This window comes from Sylvia atricapilla, chromosome 6 (genome assembly GCF_009819655.1).
Source record: "Sylvia atricapilla isolate bSylAtr1 chromosome 6, bSylAtr1.pri, whole genome shotgun sequence".
Lineage (NCBI taxonomy): Eukaryota > Metazoa > Chordata > Aves > Passeriformes > Sylviidae > Sylvia > Sylvia atricapilla.
The window spans coordinates 29,360,870-29,379,114 of NC_089145.1; the positions used below are offsets into that span (position 1 = coordinate 29,360,870).

At 47.2% G+C, this 18,245-nt stretch overlaps 1 protein-coding gene across 3 annotated transcripts in view; it reads left to right on the forward strand.

Annotated features, from left to right (window-relative positions):
* The first annotated feature begins 349 nt into the window (after positions 1 to 349).
* The window catches only part of ACTN1 (actinin alpha 1), an 86,584-nt gene continuing 68,688 nt past the window's right edge, over positions 350 to 18,245 (forward strand). For all 3 annotated transcript variants that reach the window (XM_066321370.1, XM_066321367.1, XM_066321368.1), the window contains exon 1: positions 350 to 495. In XM_066321370.1, the coding sequence (XP_066177467.1) occupies positions 391 to 495 (105 nt within the window). In that variant the 5' untranslated portion in view covers positions 350 to 390. The remainder of the gene's footprint in view (positions 496 to 18,245) is intronic.

Here is an 18,245-nt window from a genome sequence, read left to right on the forward strand (position 1 = left end):
GAACGGCAGGGCACAGCGCAGCAGCCCGCGGCCTCCGCCTCACGCCGAGGGGGTGTCGGGAGGGGCCGCGAGTAGGGCGGAGCTGCCGCAAGTGGCCAATCACGGCACACGGATCCTGTGACGGACGCGAGTGATGACCAATGAGGGAGTGCGAGAGGGGTGCGCTCACTCGTGGGGCGGGAGGGCGGCCGTGCTAATCGCGGCCACTGAGAGTTGCCGAGGTGGGCGGGGCGTCTCGCCCCCGCGGTCGCTGCGCGCGGCCGAGAGTGGGAGCGGGCGCCGCCGCCGCGCGCTCGGGCTGAGCGGCCGCGGGGCCGGGACGGGCACAGCGGGCAGCGGCAGCGGCGGGACGGGACGGACAGGGCAGACAGCGCAGCAGCGGCCGCAGCCATGGATCACTACGACCCACAGCAGACCAACGACTACATGCAGCCGGAGGAGGACTGGGACCGGGATCTGCTCCTCGACCCAGCCTGGGAGAAGCAGCAGAGGAAGGTGGGCGCACCGCCGTCCTCTCCCCTGGCGTACATGCCGTGGGGCTGCCGGGACCCGGCCCCGCCGCCCCCTCACCGCTGCGGCGGGGCCGGTGCGCGCTCGGCCGGGGGCTGGCGCTGCGCGGCGTGGCGGGGCGAGGCGGCGGGGCCGCGGGGGCGGGCGGGGCGGGCAGGTGATGGCGGGGCGGGGAGGGAGGTGCCGCGGCGGGTCCCCCCGCGGCAACAGATGTCGGCCGGGGCACCGGCTCCCGGCCCGCAGGTGCGCCCGGGCCGAGCGAGGGCGCCGGCGGGCGGTGGCGGGGCCCCTCCGCATCCCCCCCGCATTCCCGCCGCCTCCCGTGCCCCGGCCCCGGCGGCGGGACGGTAACTGGCGTTTTCGTTTGAATGGTGTGGTTTAGGGCAGGGCTTGCGCGGAGATCATGTCCAAAAATGGTAACATTCGGCCCTTTTTTTAAACCGAAAGAGTGGCGGTGGGGAGGGGAGCTCAGGAGGAGCTTCAGCCTCGCCGCTCGCTAGTTGTATTTTTTTTCCCCCCTCCTCCTTTAAACCAAAAGCATCCTGTATTAGATCACTCAGGAATCCTAATCCCCGAAACATTTCCGTTTTAGTCACTCTATCAGACAACAGTAAAACAGAATTTGGAACAGCACTCGTGGCATGGAGCAACTGCTGGCATGGCAAGGGCACTTCGGGGTGCAGCAGGCTCCCGCTGGCTTCGCAGCCAGTCACTCCTCCTCAGGACTCGTGTTTTGGATCGTGCCTTGCTCTCCCCTGGCTGTGAGCAGGCAGAAGAATCCCAGACCTTCCATGAGAGGGGAGAATGATGCTGCTTTTTTATGTACTAACGATATATTAACATATATACTGTAGCTTGAGGTGTGGGGCTTTCTGTAGAAAGCTGGGAACAATTGGGAAGGAGAGTACAACAGTGAGAAGATGATTATTCCTCTTTAACCCTTCTCCTCTTCCCCTCCTCCACTTCCAGATCAAAGTGTTCCAGGTTTTCCTGTACAGAGCTGTCTGAAATGGTGCCACTGAGAAGTTTTTCCCCTGGAGTCTCATGAGTTAATTGAAGGTGATAGCTATTGAGCTGCTTTCAGTGGTTTCCTTGCTCAGGGACTTGTGTGCTCAGAGCAGACAGCATGAGAACTAAAGCATACAAATAAGGACGTTTACCGGAGAAAGAGTTGATAGTGTGTGAGGTTATAGTTCGGTAAAGGAAAAGCAAGGAATGCAGTCTTGGTCTGGGCTGTGAGTGCTGGATGACTTATCAGAACTCAGAGCTCTATTCCTTTGAGGAGGGAAGTTTCTTCCTTTTCAAAAGATCTGCCTGGCTGCAATCTCTGTTCCTAGTCCTATGCCTGTATCTGGCCAGTACATCTAGAAACAGCTATTGGGGCCCAGAGGGAGATCGCCAGCCTTGCTGAGGGGCTGTGAAGGGAGGCGATTGTCATGCCGTGGGGTTCTTTGCCTTTTATGGTGCAGGGTGAGGTAGAATATTTTATATGTAGGGAGACACTGATTTGATTGTCAGAAGCAGGAGTGGAACCTTTGGACTCGAAAGTCTTAAATTCAGGGTTGTTGTACATGCTGTAAATGCCATGCTCTTTTAGTATTACCTCCTTCCAGGAGATTTTAAGTCCTCTTGGTTCTATCACAAGAGGGTGACAGAGAGCTGTTCTGTTAATGTGGGTTACTTGTGCAGAGGGAAGAAGCCAAGAGGGAGTTTGAAGTATTGAAAGCCAACTTCTTGTGCTGGTCAACAGCTGCCAGTTGAATTTTCTGTGCTGGGAGTCACTCTCCAGCTTGCTGGACTGGAGGAGACTATATACGTAAATTCTGTCACTGGTGGTGGGTTTGCTTTGTTGATTCTGCTGATGGACAGCTGAAGCTGTTACCTTTTGCAGTGGACGCCAGCTCAATGTTTTTTGGTGACTCACCTCTCTGGTGTCTGTAGTTAGGAGGATCGGGTCCGGGAGTGGTGGCTCTTCCCAGTTGCAGCCCAGTTGCATCAGGCTAATATCTCCTCAGAGGGGTGGGTGATTGGACCCCAGCCCGGGCAGACTGTGCGTATGTTGAGGGACACTCTTGCTCTTCTTCTGGGGGTCTGAATGTGACCAAAAGCCCTGTTGGGGTCTTGGAGCTTGCTTCCTTCAGATGTAAGGAGGTAACAGTATCTTCCAAGCAAAAACCTGCAAAGTGTGGTGAGGTAAAACTGTCACTCCTTACTTGTGAAATGAAATCACTGCAGTAATTAAAGTTAAATGTTCAGTACAGTACATGTTAGTTAATAGCTTACTGAGATGAATAGGAGAGATTCATGCCTACCAAATATTCCTGTAGGTTATTTTCAGGCTCAGTCTTTTCTTGTTGACTTACATGTTTTAGGTTTTTCTTCACCTAAGTCTGATTTAAGCACTACTGAATTATTGTCATTATTATTATTTATAACACTGAAGCCAGCTGGTGAGGCAGACTTAAAACTTTGCTTCTTGGACGCTCTCTGGAAGCAAGGACAGCATCTCTAAAGTGGCGGCACAGCTGTAATGCAGCAAGCAAATGTCTTTGCAAGAAGTGTCTGTGTCTTGCTGTCTATTTCCAACCCAGCCCCTCGTGTCCTGGCTCAGTAAGGCTCTGTAGGCTGTGGATAGCTGTGCCACATTGCTGTCCTGCTAGGCTTTGTGCAGCTGGGACTAATTGAGACTTGGGAAGCAAGCAGTCTAGTAATGTTACTCAAATATGAATTTAAGTCCAGCTCCCCTTCTGGCTGTGTGGGCTCAGCAGAACTTATGGCAGAGATCAGAAGTGGGAAGAGCTACTGAATTTTAGTAACATCTTCCACAGGAGTATTACAAGGAAGGGCAAGTTTGCTGAGCTTTTGGGAGCTGGTTTGCAAGTTTCCTACCTGTACTGAGACAGATGTTACAACCTTTGCTGTCTGGAATGGTGCTTTGAAATGGATAAATAGGCAAACTACCAAATTAATTTTGTATTTGGAGGGTGAAATTTGGCCTCTTGAATATGATACAGAGGAGAAGCACTCGTTTCACACCTCTTCAAACTTGCCCCTTCCTGGGAAGCAACTGTTTTACAGTGTAGGGATAAAGTGACAGTTCCTGGGAGGAAAGCAGCTTTCCGTGTGAAGCAAATTTTTCGTGTCTATCAGCAGTGAAATCTCTGAGAGGTTTTAAACAGCTCGTCACAGCATTGCTTTTCTTAAGCAGAAGAAAAAAAAATAAAAAAAATTGTGCAGAACAAATTCAGCTACTTTTCACCTGATATAAGCCTCTGCACAATCTTTTGTGCAGGAACAGAGGGTCTGTTCTGGGGATTAAAATACTTTCTCCTTTGAACTACATCTCAGTGGTTTGAACTGTTGAACTCATCTCAGCAGTTTCTTCTAAAAGCATTTTTTTCCCTCTGCCTTCTCTTCTTTCCTGTCTGGAGTCAAGCCTCAAAGTAGCACTAGCCAAGGCATAGCAAGATTGATCCTGCAGTTTCCCAGAACTGCAAAGCAAAACTTGCTGAAAGCCATTGCAATGGACTCACCTAGCTGTCAAGATAGACAAGCTTGCCTAGTAAAAAGTACATTTGTAGGTGTTTAGTGGCTAGGAGATTGTCACTTTGGCCACAACGACATTTCTATCTCCTGATGACATGTTACCACCTGCAGCATTCAAACTTTTCCTGGTGGGCTGGTGAAGCAGCTGGGTTTGATGTGCGGGACTAGGTATGCCAGCTGGTGTTCACCATGCCTGGCTCATCTTCACGATGAGGTGAAGGATGATGGTGAGAAGGACAGTCTCCAGCCACTGTCTCCTTAGTGTCAGGAATACCACTGGGGTGAAGCTGTGTTTGTTTGGGGGTGCTGGTACGGGTCAGCCTTCATGTCCTGCATACAGCAGGCTCTCATGTGGGCTGTTTTCATTTAATGAGCTCGTTGCTCAAGGTACAGCTCATTCAGGTTTATTTTAAAATCTGGCCTGAAGCAACTTGTCTCAACTGTAGAACTGGCAGGGAAACTTTAAATACCAAATTGCTTTTTGACCTGGCAACTGGTTTCTTAGGAGTAGGAAGCAGTGTTCGTTTGCAGTGTGTGAAGATAGCCATATGCAACCTTAATACTCTAAGGAATGATAATAATGCTTGATTTTATTAAAAAAACACAAAAATAATGAAAAAATCAAACAGATGAAATTAAGATGTTTTGTGCTTTATCTGCTGCTACTCTGCCTTGCCACGTTGGCATCTCTGACAATGTGGCAGTAAATGATATCTCTGGCTTAGAGAACTGGACTGGTCAGATTTATGGTGCTGCAGAAGAAGTGATAGCTCAGACTTTGGTAGTACCTTTTCTGCACCAAACAAGTGCTTACTAAGTTGTTCGTAAGCTTACAGAAATTTCCTGTTAGAAACCTAAGTCTCCTTAAACCTCTCTCACTACTCGGTGCCATGCAGTGCACGTAAAGATACACATATATACAAGGGTAAAAAAACTCCACGGGTCTCATGACCCTACTGTGTCTGCATCCCACAGGCCTTACTGCTCTTATTATTTGAATTTTGCTGTTCTAATCACCTCTTTGAGGTGTGGTCGTTAATGATAGAAAGTACCCATTAAATAGGGCCATCATGGAAACACCCTACCTCCAGGCCTGCTGGTAAGCATGCTCTGATCAGGTGGTATGAGTGTGACTATTATCTCTGGCAAAATGTAAAAGCCACAACCATAGCTTCCTTTTCACTCGGATTGAGTGTCCTCTTGGCCAGATAGGGTCTATTTTGAGAAACGTGTAGACTTCCAGAAAGCTACTGTTGTGGTAGCTGGTATGGACCCACAAAAAGGTGTGATACTACTCCTAAACTGAAGTTGGCTAAAATTTCTTCCAGTGCCATCAGAGATCCAGCCATGAGGTAAATAAATGTGCATTGTTGATGAATACACTCCATTGGGCTGCTTTGCTCCTGCTGTGACACTGCATAGTAGTACTCTGTGTGGGCCATAGCAAGGGATGGTCCTTGCATGGTCTTCACAGTGTGAGTGTGCTGCAGGGAAGGTGGCCCTGATGCACCTGAGTATCCTATGTGCTTTATTTCACTCTGGCCAGTATTGATACAGAAGCAGAATGGTGAAATTTGTAAGGATGCTTGCTCAGCTCTTTTGCAGGCAGGCAGTATAGGTTACCAGATATCTCCTATCTTTCAGATCAAGCTTTTGTTGTTTAACATAGGTAGCTTGTTGCCAGATACTTGCTTTTCAAAAACATTAAGCTCAGAAGTTGCTGTAGGGACCTCTGGAAATATCTGGCTTTGTAGATCAGTTATTTGTCCTTGAGTGTGGGAGCTGCCTCATACTTTCTGTGATCAAGTTTTGTCAGGATGTGTGTGTTTGATTTTTTTAACAAGAGCGTTATTATTCATTGTAACCTCATGGTGGATGATGAATGAGGCATGTGCGTTTTGCTGTGACTTACCCTCTTATTCAGAGTCCTGTGGAAGGGGGGAGTCTTAAGGAGAAAGCAGGCATGGGTTAAAAAGGAGACTGCAGATTCTTTCAGGGGGAGTCTGTAACAGATTCCAAGGATCAGTTTATGAGAACATGGTACTCACCAATCTGTACTGAACTTATCCTCCCAGTCCTCTAGGGAAGTGTGAAACACCTCAAAGGCATCCAGCTACCAGCCCAGTGATGTAAAGCATGTCTGTCTGGGGAATTTCTTGCTGACTGCTTCAGGCAACCAGTTTAAATTCTTGTGCATGTGATTTAGTGGTGACATTTTTTCAGTGCATTTAGTGCAAAGGCTAGAGAGGATAACATTGTTTTCTGCCCTGATCGCTTGCAGTGCTCATAGCTTGGGGCATATGGCATGCTACTTAGGACATCCTTAAGTAGAAGCTGTTTGGAGCTGTTTGGAAACCAGTTTTATTGTGTGCTGGGGAGAACTTGTCCCCTCTTTTCCCCTCAGAAGCACATGCTTTTGTATGAGATGGTATTGTCTGTGTGTAATTCAAGTATACTGAGTGGTGACTGAGAATGTGTGACAGTAAACCTGTTCAGTAAAGGTGTTCATGAACACTGGAAGCACACTTTTAGAAACTGTCTATATTACAGTGGCAACCCTGTGAATGGTACATGTTCTTTCTAGCCCTGAGGTCCCAGCTACTTCTGCTGTAGGCACTTTGCTTTTCTCATGTGTGCTGTGTAAAAGGTGCAGCTCTCATACACTGTCAAGTGGAGCATTCTGTTTCCTTCCCAGCCAGTTTGTGAGCCTGTGTGCTTTTCTGTGGCGATTCACTGAAGACGTTGACCTGGAGTCCTTTAGGCTGGCACAAACAGCAGTGACAGAGATGGTGAAAACTTGCATGGCTGTGCTGGTGAAGGACTGAGAGTATTTTCCATCTGGCTGTGGATTATCACTGTTGTGCCTGACACTTAGGCTGTTCTCTGGGGTGCGCTTACACTATTGGAGAATGGCTGCGCTCTTTCTGACAATGAAGTGTGGAAAGCAGTCAGTGTAGAAAAGAGGCAGGAGGACTGTCTGGGGAAACATTGGGAAGCTGCAAAAAAACGACATACAATGGACTGGTCTCACTTTAATGTGTTGTGTCAGTCCCAGGGGCTTGCTGGATGTATTGCTGTGATTTTTAGAGGTATTGTGTACAGTCTAAGAAATGGTGTTTGAGGAGGACGAAAGACGGTGCAACAGTTTGCTCTTCTGCTGTATGAGAATGTCAAACTGATTTCTTGCCATGTCTGACTGTTGGAAGCATGATGGTTATCATAAGGCATGTCCTTACCATGACTTCTACAAATCTTCTGTAGCAATGTAAAACCCTGTTATCCCATCAAAGCAATATATGAACTGTGCCTGAAGGGGGAAAAGCAGGTGTAATATGCTTAACAACTGTAGGGTGGGAAAAACATAACCTCTGCAAGAAAGGCAGTCACCTTTTCTTCATAGAGGCATATGATGTGCTCTAACTCAGGCGTTTTGGGGCTGAAGCATTGTTACTCAGAGATTGAATCTATGGAGATGAGCTGGTGAAGAGTCGTGAGATAGACTTGTCAGCAGCAGCACTGTCTTGTCTGGTGTTAGTCACGCCAGAAAAGCCTTCTATTGAAGTCTGTAGAACCACCCACCACTTCTTTTTGACCTCAGTGCATAACACTGACATAAAGGTTCCCAGTAGTCACTGAGATCCCTGGGACAGAACTGGGGGCTTTGTGGGACAACCCAAAAAAAGCACTTAGGTGAACAAAGGCACTAGCATTAATATGATTAATTTAAAAAATAATTAATAATATGATCAATTAAATTACTTCCAGTTCCCTTCCTGCCATTGCCTTCCCTGCTCTTGTTCCGCTACTGTGTGAGAGCAGAACTTGGTCATAGGATGTGTTGTGACCTGGCGCCAGTGCAACCTCTTGGCTCCCTATTAGGCACTAAAGCAGAACCATTTTTTCCCCATGCTGGTTTCCTGTCGTTGTGTCTTTGCTGTTCAGCTGGCAATGAGTGTATCTTACTGGTAAGGGCTGGGTCAGGCCTTTGAAAGCAACTCTCATATGTACTGCAGCTTTCTGTCTTCATGATTTTACCTTTGCTTGTCCTCTCTTACCCTGCTTCCAAATCCATGGCTGCTTTGAAGCTCTACAACGTGAATGAGACTGTGCAGGGACATTCTCAGGCCTCAGTGTTCTCAAACAGCTCCCATTGGCAGGACTTGGGTATGCATGTATAAACAGAGGGGATTTTGGTCTTTCATCTAAGTGAGTCTTTGATTTATCATTCTGTCTGTGTAGACTGGAAATGTATTCAACCCTGTGGTGTGAGAAATGACAGCAAACTTGTCATTTTTTTATTGTATTAGAGCCAAGATAGGAAGTATTGACAAGTAAAAAGGCCATGTCTTGGCTATTATCACTACAGTGAACACAGTGTCTCAGTATCACCTGTCTGTCAGATTGGAGTGGTTTCAAGTAGGTCTCTGAATACCAGCAATCCAGGGCGACTGGGAGCACCGGTGTGGATAGTTCATAGGCAGGTGAGGCTGCAGGGCAGGCTTTTTAAGCAGCAGTTTTTTCCTCATCCTCCTAGATAGTTTATGTGGTCATTATGAAGGAAGGGATGACTTGATGGATCAGCTGATTGCTTCTTTGTCAGTTTGCTTGACTTGGCAGTGACTGTGCACTGCTGCAGTGTAAGGCCTGCCCTTCAGGATAGCAGAGGCAGGCTCTGCTCATGTCCTATGCATGGCCCTCATTTTTCAGAGGGACCCTTGTGAAATCTTGTGTCACACAGCATAGTGTAAATGGGCAGCTGGTTTCTCTGCTCCTTCCATAAGCACAGTGTTGGATGGCCGGAGAAATTTCACACAGAATACTGATGTTTCCTTCTATAATGCTGAGGATGACCCTCATGCCCAACAGAGGTGCTGAACAAAGGCCAGTTGGCAGTAGAGGAAGGACTTCTTTCCATGTCCTTTGGGTCAGGCATCCAGGGCACTTGCTACTCCTCACTGCAGCATATGATGGTGCTAAGCATTTGAACTTCACTGCTGCTGTAAATGGAAGTTGTGCTGTTACATCTTCCCTGCAGGAGCTAGCCCGTAAAGGCCTCTGAGAGAGTGACAGAACCATGTATGGTCTCTGCATCCCAGCTGAGTGCTCTTTCCTTCATCATGGAAAATGATGTGTATGTCCTAGAGCCCTGTTTCCTGGCCAGATTCTTAGGCTCTACAGCAGCCAAGTTTCTCTTGCTACCCAAGTACTTACTTACCTGTAATCCCCTTCATTCACTTTATTTAAATCTACCTTCAGTACATGGTAAGTTAGTTCTGCTACTTAAATGTATTATCCCCAAGAAAACTGTAAAAAGTGACTCCATGGTTGAAAAAAAAGCTAATTTCTTAACTGTTAACAGTGCCAAAAAAAAAAAAGAGGCCATTTAAAGCTGTTTAGACCATATCTATGCCAGGCTTTATTGCAACGGAAAATACATAATTTCCTAAGGAAAACTTAGACTGCAGCCAAAATCAGTTCCAAAATTTTGAGCATATTTATGCTTCCGAGTGAGTTTCCTACATGTCTTACCTGGTTTGGGAGATGTGGATCTACACCCTCTTACTGAGTAGGGGAGCGCAGTAGCCCAGGTGCAAGCCTGTGGTGGTAAGAGGAGTGTGGGGGTTTGTTTGTTCAAGCCTCTGCCTTCCCTCTAGCCCTGCTTGCAGTATTGCTGTACAAGAGGAGCATCTCCAGAGGAAGGGCTGTCTGGGCCCCACCTGGTTCTGCACGCAAAGCGAGGACCCTGTGCTTTGTCAGTACTTGCTCATCAGCAGCCCTCGGGAGTGGCACTCGAGGCGGCTTTGCTGTGCAGGGAAGCTGGCTGGGTGCAGTGCGGTAGCACAGTCATGAGCACCACTGTTTCAGTCTGTTTCAAAATGGTCAGCATGTGGAAACTTGCTGTTTCCCAAGGGTTTTGTTGAGCCGTTGGGGAAATCTGGCCAGAGATGAGACTATTTCCAGCTGTGGTGAGCCAAGTGTGAACTCACTCTGGGCAAGATGCCCAGATCCACTGGTTTTCTCTTGCCAGAAATCCTCGCCCTCCAGCCAGCGATACCAAGTTCAGTTTCTGCCAGGCCTCAGCTGAAGACCTCTGAAGGGAAAAGAGACAAAGGAGACCAAGCAGAGCAAGATGCTGCTGAGGGGTGGCAAAGGGAATAACTGAAGAGCTTGTGAAGGGTGTACAATGGTCTAGATACTACTGAGGGCTGGCTCTTGTGGGTGAGGGATAGCAAGAGGTGTAGAGACCCTCCTTTCCTAGGGTGAGTAGACACATAAAAGTGGCTGGTGGTGATGCAAGGGATTGGCTTTTCTTGGTTAGGCGGAGCTACCTGACCCACAGGGCTGTGGCGTGCTGCTGGCCGACAGTACCATCAGGATAGTCACCTGTGAATGAGTATTGTTGCCTTTACTGTAGTTTCAACACACTGGGGATTTCTTCTGTAAAGTAGGATATTGATTTCCTCTTTTATGGAAGGTGCCCTTCAAGGTGGGGAGGCTGTGTATCTGCCTTACTCAGAAAAGGCATGGCCACAAAAAACTTCATCCTCCAGAGCCAGCAGTCCTTGTTGCAGTGTCTCCATTGGGATAGGACTTCTTGCAGGGATCCATTGGTCCAGTTGCTTTTCTGCAGACTGTTCTGTAGTGAGACTCTGTGATTTCTGTGTGTCTGTCAGGTGTGAGGGAAGCTCCCTGCCCATTACTTCTATGGATTTCTGGTCCTCCCAGTGCTGACAACAGTTGCTAGTGAAAGGAATTTCTGTTCTTTTTGATGAGTGCCTTTGGCTTTTGGTTGTGTGACTAGTTGTATTTAGCTGTTTGGTTCAAGCTAGCGGGTCACTCTTAAGACTTTCTAAAAGGCCTGTATTCATGACTTGCATGCTGAAACAAAGCATCTCAGGCATGATACCATGTTAGTAACTTAGCATGCACACACCTGCCTGCCTCCATGTCTTTTGAGTCCAGTCATGGAGAGGTGTTGGAGCACATGAGAGCAGCGCATTAACAGAAGACTTTCTGTTCCTGCAAGCACACCTCCACCAACGCTGATAATTTTCATGTGCCAGCGTATCATTTAGTGACACATTACACAGCTCCTTGCTGTTGCAGCTTGTTGCAAATAGTCTGACCCAGCCAGCTACTAACAGCCTCCTACAGGGTGGACTGCTGAAATCTGTTTCTGTCCTAAACCCAAAGGAGTATTTTCCTCCCCCTCCTATAGTGGCTTGTTTCTTTAAAGCTGTTAACTGGCCATAATCCAATCATTACTACTGTAATTAGTGAACTGCTTACAGTAATTAAAGCACTTGAAGCAGAATATCCTCTGATTGCAGAGCTTGGAACAACTTCTGCCTGCAGTCCTGTGGGAAGCAGTTACTGCTGATGGCCCAGAGGTGGGTACAGGGGATATGGGGCAAGCCTGGCACTGCTGCCATACTGCCTCTTGTGCCAAGCCCTAGTGGGCACCATGTGGCCTTTCCACAGCAGGGGGATGCCTCAGAGTCCCATGGATGTGAGCTGGTGTCCCTAGCTTAGCATGATCTGCTGTCAAAAAGGAGCCGCCTTTATGCGAGCTGTGGCAGAAGATGGTGTTGGGTGGAGCTCTCAGGGCAGCTGCTGGCATTGAAGGTGTGATGTATTAATACTTAATGTTTGGTTTGTACAGGGTAGAAAATCACTGTCACAGCAGGCTCAATGTCTTCTTGCAGTCAGGGTACCCTCTTGTTGCAGTGTGTGGTGCCTCTGCTCTCCCTCCACCTGCCAAAGCCCTAACTTCATAGGCAAAGCCAAAGGCCTTTAGCTTCTGGCCCTGGAAATTCGTTCCTGCTGGGTTTCCAGGCAGACACATCGTCACTGCATCCTTCAGCCACTTCTCCTCTTGGGAGCAATGAGACAGCTTTCCTGAGGGCTTCACCTGCTCCCCCCTTTGTGGCCTGACAGGAGGGCAGTGTCAGCGTGCTGGTCTCTGGCCTTTGCTCTGTTTCCTCATGTTTACCTCCCGAGATGAAGCCTGTTGTAACTTGAGCTCTTCCTCCTTGGGGAGGAGGAGGGCCTTGGTGAGGATCAAGTGTGGGCTGCCTTTGAAATGGAGGCCCTGCTGGATGAGGAGTGAGGGTGGGTGACTATATGCAAGTACAGCAAGCAAAGGCTGTGCAGTGGTAAAATACCTCGTTGCCCAGCTGGCAGGCATGCTGTACTCAGCAGCTGAGGAAGGTATTTGTTGGCAATATTTGGCCTGTGATGGGGTCAGAAAATGCAGTCTTTCTGGCCTAAGGAAGAGGTTTTTAAAAAAACACCACCAACAGCAAAACCCAAACCAAACAAACACGGCTACTACTGCCACACTCAAACTCTCCCCCCCTTTCCAAAATAACACAAAACACACCCACCCAAAACTCACTCCCCTTGCAGGGTTTTAATTTTGCTCTTGAGCAATTATTGTCAGTCTCCAGGCTTTATTCCTGTATGGTGCTGGGCAGTAGAGGCAGGTCTGCACGATGGCCCCTGGCATGTGAAATAGAGAAAAAGAACTTCTGATGAGAATGAATTTCTTCCATGTGCTCTGGATTTAGCCTAGAAGGGAAGAGATGTTCTTACCCCTTTGGACCCTGTGAATGTTGTCAGCCTCCACCACTGCTGTTTGTGTATTTAACTTGTCCTAGAGCTGTGTGAAAGGTTAAAAATGTACTTGTTGCCATAGAGGTCAGGGTGGTCAGTGAGGTGGGGAGGAAGTCCTAGAGTGCCAGTAGCCAGAGATCCACGGGTGGGCCCTGTAATGTGCCAAGATCTGAGCAGTGTCTGCCTGTTGCCTTTAACTCTGCCTGTGCAACTGCCTGCATCTTCTTGCACTCTCTTGCTGGGTTGTATCCTGCAGGGTAATTGGGAAAAGAGTCTGTGGTTCTGCTGTGTTTGACCTCTGATCTGTGAGTGTGGTTCCCAGATGATGCAAGACCGGAAGTTACCAAAAGATGGTAACTGATTTTAAATTGACCTTAATTTTTGTTGCTTTTACATGTTACCTTAAGACTACTTGTGCTGATTTCAGTACCTCCTGTTTGTGATACCTGTATGTGATGCACTCGATTCAAAGAAGTGTTTCTCAATTCCATGTTCTTCTGCACTACCACCATGTGTTTGACTTGGTGTTGGTTTTAGGTGCTGGCACAGCCACTGTCAGCACATCCGGATTAAGTTTCTCTTCAAGACCAAGTCTAGCGATGGGCCTCTTTGAAGGGGCTCTTCTGCATTTCTGGGATGTTTAGCTTCAGATGTTTTCTTTCATAACATCGCTACAAATTTGCAATTATATATCCCTTTCTTCACACTCATTCAACTCTTCTAGTGTATAACAGCAATATTTGGTAGTGTGTTTCTGATGTGGGTGTAACCAGAGAATAAAATCACAGCATACAATTTTTTGTGAAATTTTGCTTTGAGTTTAAAGCAATTTTATAGTACTCCTTGATATCTTTTTCTACCTATATATCCCTATCCCAAATTCTACCTCCTCTTCTTCCTCTCTTTTCTTGCCTCACCTTCGTTAACAGGTGCTGGGAAGGGAAATGTGTTCCCATTTTATTCTACCATTGTGTTCAGTGATCTCATGTGCTTTGGATTGAAGATTGCTGTTCTTCTTAGGTGAGTTGCTGGCTTTCATGGTCCGATACATTAACAAAAAACCTTTTTGTTAGTAAGACTTTAATAATTACCTTTATCTCTTTCATCTAGAGACTATTTTGGTGGTGTTGCTGTCCTTCAGAGGTTATTTGGAAGCCTCCCCCCCACTGGGAGTGGCTCCAGCAGCCCCTGAGCAAGCATTGTTCTGCTTCTGTGTGGGGCAGCAGCAGGGAGGCTTAAGGAAGAGGAGTGCTTGTGCTGGGCACAGTCAGGCTGTGGGAGTTAAAGGTGTGTATTCAGGGCACACAGCCCATCCAGAGGGGCAGCTCTCTAGGTAAAGAGCAAAGTTCTTCGCCAGTGCTGCACTCAGTACACAAGCACACAGTAAGAGGTGTCCTTTGGATAAGCATGCCTCTGGGAGTGAGTGTTGTCCTCATGCTGTCATGAAGAGTGAGGCTTTTATGAAGCTCACTCGGGTTTCTGTTCCCCTCTGACCTTCCTGTGTGGTGGATTGGTAGGTCATGTTCTCCTGTGACCTCTTCTCATGTCAGCCCTTAACATGGTTTTTTAAGGGTACTTATTTGTACTACAGAAGCTGCAGTGCCCAGAACAACTACCACCCTTCTGATCTTAGTAAAAGAGAGTAGTGTAAAAATATTAACTAGATGTGCTTGTTTCTATCAAGCTAATTGGGGTCTAATTTACCCCTCATTTGCTGCTTGCTTTGCTTTCCCAAGAAGATATCAGTGGGCAAAATATTTCATGTATGTATATTCAGGATAATGCACTCCAGAGATCTTAATATAGTTTATATAGTTTTTTATCTGCTTTTTGCTTATAAACTTTGCTACTTCGGCAGCCTTACAAAAGGGATGAATAAATGTATTGTGTATTTGCTGTCTGTAAAGTGAATTCTAGAGAATTTGCCAGAGGGTGATCTAAAGTCTATTCAAATTTACAGTCCCCAATGATTCCAAATACTCGCCAAAATCTTGTTTTGCACCTAATTTAACTTTGGCATATGGAAGTGCTGAATGTTCTCCCTTCATCCATTTACTTGGGACAAGACTCACTCCAGATGCAGTCTTTAGTCCAGTCTGACTTGTCTGTCACTTTTTCTCAGTTGGATGCAGTCATGATCAGTACCTAAAAATATGCTATGGAAAAGTGAGTTTTCAGCCAGATCAGAGTTGATCCCTGCTGAGCCTAAGGTAAAGAGGAGGTGGCAGGCTGAGGGAAATGAAGGGCAAATTCAGAGTGGGACTGCCCACTTAAATGGTGGCTTCTCAATGTCAGCCATGAAACCAATGCTTTTGGAGCTGCAGCAAATGAAGAGGCGGCCTGGCTCCTGGCAGCTGAAGGACCTGGAGGTTTGTGCTTTGTTCCAGGCTTCTGAATACCTTTTGCCATGTTGGAAAGCAAAGTAATGCTTTCCCACTTTATTTAAGCCCTGCCCAAATTCCTTGAATTTTTGCAGCTTGGTCCAGGTGATAGTTCTAGTTTGCATGTGAAAAGAATGAAGTGTCCGCCAATTCTCCATAGGTAGGAATGCAGCTTAAAACCTGCCTGCCTCTAGCCATGCAAGATATCTGAGATTGAGAAAGGGTTTTGAAGTAGAGAGTGGAAATCTCCCTGACACAAGTCACGTTGGAAGCAGTGAGACTTTGCTTACTGCTTGACAGAGTAAGTGGGCTGAACTAGCCATAGCTGTCTGAAAAATAGCTGTTTGTTCCCTCCCTTGCAAGGCACAGCCTCTACATTGCTCCCACATTTACTGCTTGTGGACATGAAGTGTGAGCCAGATAAAAAAATCTTAATTTGTGTTAAAATTAATTTAGCAAAACAATAAGAGGAGGAAGAGTTAAACCTAGATAGCTCTTCACAGTGAAGGAGCAGCAAGAGAATAGGAAAGAACTGGAGAGAGTTTAAGAAAAGATCTTGGCTATTTTTGATGTGGAAATAATTACCAGCACATCTGTGTTCTGAACATCACATTGCCTGGTTCCCTGAGCACTGGCCCTGGACTGGGATTTGGCATCTGTCTCACTTTCAAGTCCAGTGCAGTCTCCTGCCTTCTGGAAGGGAGTGCTTGATGGCTGGTCAAAGAACTGCTGCACAGCAGCTCTGAGCTGGGAAAGAAGCTGCTGCTGTTGCCTGTGCAGGAACAGTAACTGCCTCTTATACTTCAGAGATTGGCAGAGCTCGACTCAGCAGGTGCAGTCTTCAGCCCTCCAAGTCTTAAAGCTCAAAACCTGAAGACTTTGCCAAGCTGCTTTTCAGAATACCAGACTTCTTCCACGAATACGTACCAGTAGTTTGACCCCCTGTCTTTAAAGAGGGGCCAGGCTGATGTAGGGAGCTTGGGAAACACAGGGTTTTGCTATGAGTTGGGCCCTCATGCCTAGGAGCTGATGCTTCCCTTTTGGGTTAATACAACAGGGCTGGTTGCTGCTACGGTGGGAGATCCCTGTCAGCAGGGGGATGCTTTGCTGTAATGGATCCACTGATGGGTGCCTGGCTCTTTATCCCCTATCCAATGCATAGTGCTCTGCTCTGATCAGCTTTTAATACCCTGTCACTGTTCATATGAACATCTATCGTTCTGCTAACTGTTGCTTCAAACGTAGTTCAAAGTCAGCAGCATGAACATGTCGGGGTCTGTTCTGAGTTTTCCTGGATAAGCCTCAGCCTACAGCAGTCCTAAATACAGAGAAACCACACCGAGAGCTGGAGACAGGCTCTAAATTATCAGGGTTGGGTTCTTAAGCATCAGGAAATGAGGAAGAAAAAAGTGCTAGAGTAGCCTGCTAAGCAATGTAAGTGGCTTAGCAGTTTTGGCAGCTGAGAAGGAAAGAAATAAATTCTAATTCACTTAACAATACCTTACCTGTGTGCAGAAATGAGCTGGCTGGCTCATGGCATGGGAGGCTGTCTAATGTGGAAATGACTAACTTCCTCTGGCAATACCAGTGTGCTGCATAGGATGTAGGAGGTCCTGGGCCACTAATAAGTGTAGCTAGGCTTGTTAAGTATCAAGTTGAATTTAATCTGTGAAAACTCTACTTTCTGAGTTGGATTGTCTAATTTCTTCAGAAAGAAAATACTTTTCTCTACAAGCACAATGCTGTGTGGCCCTCTGACTGCATAAGAGGAAGTAAAAGTCTTGCAAAGGTTAGGTCCTGCATGCCTTGATAATAGCATACGTGATCCCATTGAAGGGAAGAGAATACCACCGGAGCAGACGACTCAAATTCTTTACTTCCAGTCTTCTAGCCTGCTGGTTCCAGCAGCTGACTCTTCCCAGCCTGTGGTGGGTGCTGGTGTAGGGCTGTGTGGTCGTAGCTGTGACGTGTGACAGCAGTTGGAGCAGGAGTGCAGTGAGCGATGCCCTGTGCTGGATGCTTGTGTAGCCGCCGTGGTGTCCCTGGGTGATGGCTGGTACCGAGCTGGAGTGTGGAACAATGGCCTGATTGCTTGCTGAGGAAAGGGCTGGGACAGCTATGCCCTTGCCCTGCAAGCCCACCCACTGCTTATTCAGCATGTTGGGAGAGGGATTATTTCTTCCTGGCCCACAGACAAGATCAGCTTGAGCCTCTCACTGCAGCATCTTAATTGCTCATACCCTTTTCCCTGTGAAGCTGCATGTACTATTGTCCAGCCATATGCTCCAGTTAGAGCAGGGGAGATCACCAAACATCCGATGTCCGAGGGCTGATTATGGCCAAAATTGTGTACATCCTTCTCCAGCCTTCTGTTGTGTGGATGTGGCTCTTCAGAGGAGACAGCAGCAAGCACCAAGCTGAGGGCAAAAGGCCAGTAAGTTTGTGGAGGCTATTTTGCTGTTCCCACTGCAGCTTTGTGCTGACGTGCAGTTGCCAGCAGGAAGAGGGTTAAGCCTGCGTATCACATGGCATGATTCTGTTTACTACATATTTCTCATAATCGGGACTGGCATCCAAATCCAGATGATTAGCAGTTAACCAAAGACCCTGAAACACTGTGTGTCATGTTTGTATTCCTCTGAAGCTATGCAGTCTGCCATCATTTCTCTTGCAGAGACATGATTCTTGCTGCAGCCTTCAAAGGGAGCTATGGGGAGAACAGAAAATTAGCAGTTTTATGATGAAGACTGGGTTGGACAGAACTACATTCATCTTAATCTAAGCTTGAAGCCAGGGGAATTTTGCCAGGAATCGACTTATACCATAATAACCTGATATCTGCCAAAGGAGGTTCTTGTCTTACCCTGGTCTGAGATTAGAGCACCAGCTCGACAGTGACAGTCAGGGAAATGAGACTGTGCCCCTTGGACTAAGGGTTTGTATGGGTATTGTTCAGTACTGAGTACAAGCTGTGGAGAGGAAAGTATAAGATTTGTGTTAGTTTTTGAGGTGTGGTTTTGGATAAGAAAGGTGTAATTTCACAGCGCAGTCTCTACCTTATTCTTGCTATCAGCACGGGCATTACTGTAGCAAACTTCCATGGGGCCCAAGGCAGGTTGTGATTTACGTTTCTACTATTCCTTCTGCACAGTTCTTCCTATCTCTTTCTCTCCTTACAAACATACCTCTGCC